At 63.0% G+C, this 5,256-nt stretch overlaps 1 protein-coding gene across 1 annotated transcript in view; it reads left to right on the top strand.

Moving 5' to 3' along the window:
* OPLAH (5-oxoprolinase, ATP-hydrolysing) overlaps positions 1 to 5,256 on the top strand; it is a 10,913-nt gene that overhangs the window by 1,584 nt on the left and 4,073 nt on the right. Inside the window, exons 5-16 of the mRNA XM_004387389.1 lie at positions 121 to 316; positions 521 to 686; positions 765 to 903; positions 983 to 1,050; positions 1,167 to 1,432; positions 1,530 to 1,642; positions 1,733 to 1,903; positions 2,111 to 2,248; positions 2,344 to 2,482; positions 2,600 to 2,712; positions 2,917 to 3,068; positions 5,088 to 5,248. Of these exons, the coding sequence (XP_004387446.1) occupies positions 121 to 316; positions 521 to 686; positions 765 to 903; positions 983 to 1,050; positions 1,167 to 1,432; positions 1,530 to 1,642; positions 1,733 to 1,903; positions 2,111 to 2,248; positions 2,344 to 2,482; positions 2,600 to 2,712; positions 2,917 to 3,068; positions 5,088 to 5,248 (1,822 nt within the window). The remainder of the gene's footprint in view (positions 1 to 120; positions 317 to 520; positions 687 to 764; positions 904 to 982; positions 1,051 to 1,166; positions 1,433 to 1,529; positions 1,643 to 1,732; positions 1,904 to 2,110; positions 2,249 to 2,343; positions 2,483 to 2,599; positions 2,713 to 2,916; positions 3,069 to 5,087; positions 5,249 to 5,256) is intronic.

The following is a 5,256-nucleotide window of genomic DNA, read 5'->3' as shown; positions in this document are numbered from 1 at the left end:
GCGGCGGGCAGTGGGTGGGCGGCGGGCAGTGGATGAGCGGTGGGCAGTGGGTGCAGGTGGTAAGTGGGCAGTGGGTGGGTGGGGGGCAGGGGGTGTGGTGCCACGGGCTCCTTATCCTAGGTGGGCCCAGCATGAGCAGCAGGTGGGCGCGCTGGCCCGGGAGCTGGGCTTCACACACGTGTCACTGTCGTCGGAGGTCATGCCGATGGTGCGCATCGTGCCGAGGGGGCACACGGCCTGCGCTGACGCCTACCTCACGCCCACCATCCGGTGCTACGTGCAGGGCTTCCGCCATGGCTTCCAGGGTCAGCTCAAGGTGAGGCCTGCCCACCCTCCCTGTGCCCAGCCTAGCCCCTCACTGCCCACCTCCAGACTTGATCCCCTACACCTGGCCTGGCCCCTCACTGCCCACCTGCAGACCTGGCCCCCTACACCTGCCCGGGCCCCTCACTGCCCACCTGCAGACCTGGCCCCCTACACCTGCCCGGGCCCCTCACTGCCCACCCACCATTACCCCCAGGACGTGCAGGTGCTGTTCATGCGCTCAGATGGTGGGCTGGCGCCCATGGACGCCTTCAGTGGCTCTCGTGCAGTGCTCTCGGGCCCCGCAGGTGGCGTGGTGGGCTACTCAGCCACCACCTACCGGGCCGAGGGCGGCCAGCCAGTCATCGGCTTTGACATGGGAGGTATGAGGACCACAGGTTGGGGCCAGGGGAGGCTGGGCATCCGGAGCTGCAGGTGACCCCCACCTCCCCTCCCCCAAGGCACATCCACTGATGTGAGCCGCTATGCTGGGGAGTTTGAACATGTCTTCGAGGCTACCACAGCTGGTGTCACCCTCCAGGCCCCCCAGCTGGACATCAACACAGTGGCAGCTGGTGGGGGCTCCCGCCTCTTTTTCAGGTCAGCCCCCCACCACCTGGCTGGGACCCCTGGCCCTGCCCCCTCCCTGCCTCCAATTCTAGTCCTCCCTTCTCCCAAGGTCGGGCCTCTTCGTGGTCGGGCCCGAGTCCGCTGGAGCCCACCCCGGCCCTGCTTGCTACCGTAAAGGTAAGAGCTGGTATCTGCTTCACCAGGCCCGGGCCTGTGGGCACCCACCCTTTAGCCCCTGCCCTGCTGCCTGCCCCCACTTCTAGTCCCCAATCCCACCCCGTACCCACCTCCAGGGGGCCCTGTCACCGTGACGGACGCTAACCTGGTCCTGGGTCGCCTGCTGCCCGCCTCCTTCCCCTGCATCTTTGGACCAGAAGAGAACCAGCCGCTGTCCTCTGAGGCCTCCTGCAAGGCCCTGGAGGCTGTGGCCATAGAGGTCAACAGCTTCCTGGCAAACGGGCCCTGCCCGGCCTCCCCACTGAGCCTGGAAGAGGTGGCCATGGGGTTCGTGCGTGTGGCCAATGAGGCTATGTGCCGGCCCATCCGTGCACTCACGCAGGTACACCTCTCCCCCACTCAGGCAGTCTGACGGGCGAGGGGCTGGGGGGCCAGGCAGTGTGGGGTAGGGGAGGCCGCTGACCCCTTTTGGCCTGCAGGCTCGAGGCCACGACCCCTCGGCTCACGTGTTGGCCTGCTTCGGGGGAGCTGGTGGGCAGCACGCCTGTGCTATCGCCCGGGCCCTGGGCATGGACACTGTACACATCCACAGGTACGAATAAGGGGTGTGCATGTACGCCAGTCCTGAGGTGGGGGCAGCCGCAGACCCCGCCCACCATCGTGGTGACCCCGCTCCCTGCAGGCACAGTGGGCTGCTGTCAGCGCTGGGGCTGGCCCTGGCGGACGTGGTGCACGAGGCCCAGGAGCCCTGCTCCCTGCCCTACGCCCCCGAGACCTTTGTGCAGCTGGACCAGAGGCTGAGCCACCTGGAGGAGCAGTGCGTGGATGCCCTGCGGGCCCAAGGCTTCCCCAGGTGGGCACAGTGGCCAGGGTCTCAGAGTCCAGGCTGGGTGAGGAAGGTTCATACCTCCCCAGCTGCTCCCCAGGCAGGTTTACTGCCCCCCTTCACAGATGGGGAAGGAGCTGGTTGCTTCTGGAGGCTGGAGGAGGCAGGGCTGCAGGCACAGTGGGGGAGCAGGGGGCCCCTGCGTGAGCACCCTGCCAGCCTGCCCACCCACAGGTCGCAGATCAGCACAGAGAGCTTCCTGCATCTGCGCTACCAGGGCACCGACTGTGCCCTGATGGTCTCTGCGCACCAACACCCGGCCACCGCCCACTCACCCCGTGCCGGCGACTTTGGGGCAGCCTTTGTCGAGAGGTACATGGGCTTTGTGTCCTGGGGAGCCTGGCGAGGCAGCCTGCAGGCCCCTGGCTGCCTGTCCTGACCCTCCCTGGGCACTGGTGGTCCCGCAGGTACATGAGGGAGTTCGGCTTCGTCATCCCTGAGCGGCCGGTAGTGGTGGACGACGTGCGGGTGAGGGGCACCGGCCGCAGTGGCCTTCGCCTCGAGGACAACCCCAAAGCCCAGACTGGGCCTCCCCGGGTGGACAAGGTGGGTGGCCCTGTCCAGGTCACGGGGATAGGTGTGGACAGGGAGACCCAGCCCCGTTGAGAGACCCCAGGGAGAGTGCTGGGCCTAGGAGCCGTGCTCACCCCACACCCTCCACAGATGACCCAGTGCTACTTCGAGGGAGGCTACCAGGAGACCCCCGTGTACGTGTTGGGAGAGCTGGGCTATGGGCACAAGCTCCAGGGGCCCTGTCTCATCATTGACAGCAACAGGTGGGCTGAGGCCTGGCCAGGTGGAGGCCGTGGAGGGGTGAGGTCTGGGGCCGAAGCTGCCGGGCCGGGTGAGCTGTGGGGCCGTGGAGGCCGGCTCTCTGACCCAAGGCTTCAGGGCTGAGGGCCTCTGGGGGGTCCCAGGGCCCATGGTTGGGGGGTCATCCGGCCTGGCTCTTTAGCCCCTCTGTGCCCCCCCATCCCCAGCACCATCCTGGTGGAGCCAGGCTGCCAGGCAGAGGTGACAGAGACAGGGGACATCCGGATTTCTGTGGGGGCTGAGGCCCCCAGCACAGTGGGCGCCCAGCTCGACCCTATCCAGCTGTCCATCTTCTCACACCGCTTCATGAGCATCGCGGGTGAGTGTCCCCCACCACAGCCCTGGCTCCGTGAGGCGTGGGGGTACGGGGTGCGTGCGGGCAGTATGTTGGGCAGAGGTGGGTGCAGGCAGGCGCAGGCGGTGTGGCTGACGGCCCTGGCTCCAGTCACGTGTGGTGGGCTGGCAGGAGTGTGCAGAGCCGAAGTTACCAAGAAGCCCCCTGACAACAAGGCGGGCGATGTGGCCCTGGAGTGGGCTTGCCGGCTGGGTGTCCTCTTAGCAGCAGCTGTGTGATGTGGGGATGGCCATCCCTCCCTACAAGGAGCCTTGGTGGTACAGTGGTTAAGTACTCGGCTGCTAACCAAAAGGTCTCGAACTCACCAGTGGCTGGCTCCATGGGAGAAAGATGTGGCAGTCTGCTTCCATAAAGCTTACAGCCTTGGAAACCCTGTGGGGCAGTTCTGTTCTGTCCTGTAGGGTTGCTACGGGTTGGAATCGACTTGACGGCAGCTGGTTTGGTTTTTGGTTCGGTTTATCCCTCTCTTCACTCACAGGAACTGGGCTCAGGGAGCTCACCTGTGCAGGGTAGGGGGGTGGGAGGGGCTTGCTAGGGGCCTGGCTCGGTGCCTTGGACCCAGGTTCTTCTGGGAGCTCCAGGCAGGGTGGGGAAGGAAGTTGATGTACCTGGGCGGAGGTGTTTGGTCTGGGCCAGAGCGTAACTAGGATTTGGCAGGTACTGTCCCAGCCCTGGGTGTGTGGCGCCACTGAGCAGTTTCTATCAACCCAATAGTATCTACAGAAAATGGCGCCTACGGCAAGCACTAAGATTGCGCCCCCTGCCAAACATCTGACACCCCTCTTTTAGGTAATTTTACCGTAATATCAGCTCAGAAATACAAGTCATGCTGGTTAATCTTTTAATTAACACTTTACCGTGCTTGAGGAAGGACGTTGGGCTGTACCGGATTAACAGAAACTGCTCAGAGGTGCCACATGCCCAGGGCCAGAGCACTACTCTCGATATGCCCCTGGTGAGGTCGTTTTTTATTATTATTTTTCATTGTGCCTTGAAAAAACCCGTTGCCGTCGAGTTGATTCCGACTCATAGTGACCCTATAGGACAGAGTAGAACTGCCCTATGGAGTTTCCAAGGAGCAGCTGGTGGATTCGAACGGCCAGCGTTTTGGTTAGTAGCTGAGCTCTTAACCATTGTGCCACCAGGGCTCCGGTCTTACCGTGCATTAGGTGAAAGCTTACAGAACCAATGAGACTCGCATCGCCAGTTTGTCCAGGAAGTGTCTCACGGCCTTGGCGGCGTGCCCCACAGTGTGTCACGCTCCCCCCGTTCCGGCCCGGGTTCCCTGTTTCCTGTCGTCCTGATTTTCTACCCCTTCCTGTCTTCTCACCTTTGCTTTTGGGCAAGTATTGCCCTTTTGATCTCGTATGATTGATTGTTCTAAGGAGCATGTTCATCTTGGGTGTTACTGCTTATTTTCTGGGCTTGTCTATTGTTTGGCTGGAAGGTGGTCTCTGAGAACGGCTTCAGTTCTCATCAGAAGGGTCATAGTTTTGGGGGTTCCTCTACTCTCTGTTAGCTCAGCAAGTCTCATCTTGTTTGCACATTTGAATTTTTGTTGTACATTCTTCTCCTGCTCTGTCCGTGATCCTCTGTTGTGATCGCAGTCAGCAGTCAGTAGTGGTAGCTGGGCACCATCCAGTTTTTCTGATCTTGGGGTCTGGGTGAGGTCTTATGGGGCCTCCTGGGGGATGTCCAGGTGGCATTGGGCATGAAGAGGTGGCATGGGGCCACAGCCCGGCCTGAAGACTGGTCTGTGGTATCATCAGGCTGGGGATGGGCTGGCTCCAGGGACCCCAAGTTCTGCCTCTAGTGCTTCCCAGGGGCCCTCACAGCCTGGCTGCACCTCACCGCGCTCAGGGGGACGCACCCGCGGCCTCGTGCACCAGGGTGGGGAAGAGCTGTTGGGTCCTGCTCCTCGGGGCCGTGGCCTGTGGTAGGGTGGGTGGGCCCAGCAGGCACCCGGTCACTCTGTGCCCCCAGAGCAGATGGGCCGCATCCTGCAGCGCACGGCCATCTCCACCAACATCAAGGAGCGGCTGGACTTCTCCTGCGCCCTCTTCGGGCCTGATGGGGGGCTGGTCTCCAATGCCCCCCACATCCCAGTGCACCTGGGCGCCATGCAGGAGACTGTGCAGTTCCAGGTTTGGTG

Source organism: Trichechus manatus, unplaced genomic scaffold, assembly GCF_000243295.1.
Source record: "Trichechus manatus latirostris isolate Lorelei unplaced genomic scaffold, TriManLat1.0 scaffold00185, whole genome shotgun sequence".
Classification (NCBI taxonomy): domain Eukaryota; kingdom Metazoa; phylum Chordata; class Mammalia; order Sirenia; family Trichechidae; genus Trichechus; species Trichechus manatus.
Note: the sequence above shows the minus strand (reverse complement) of the source record. Positions and strands in the feature narration are given on the sequence as shown.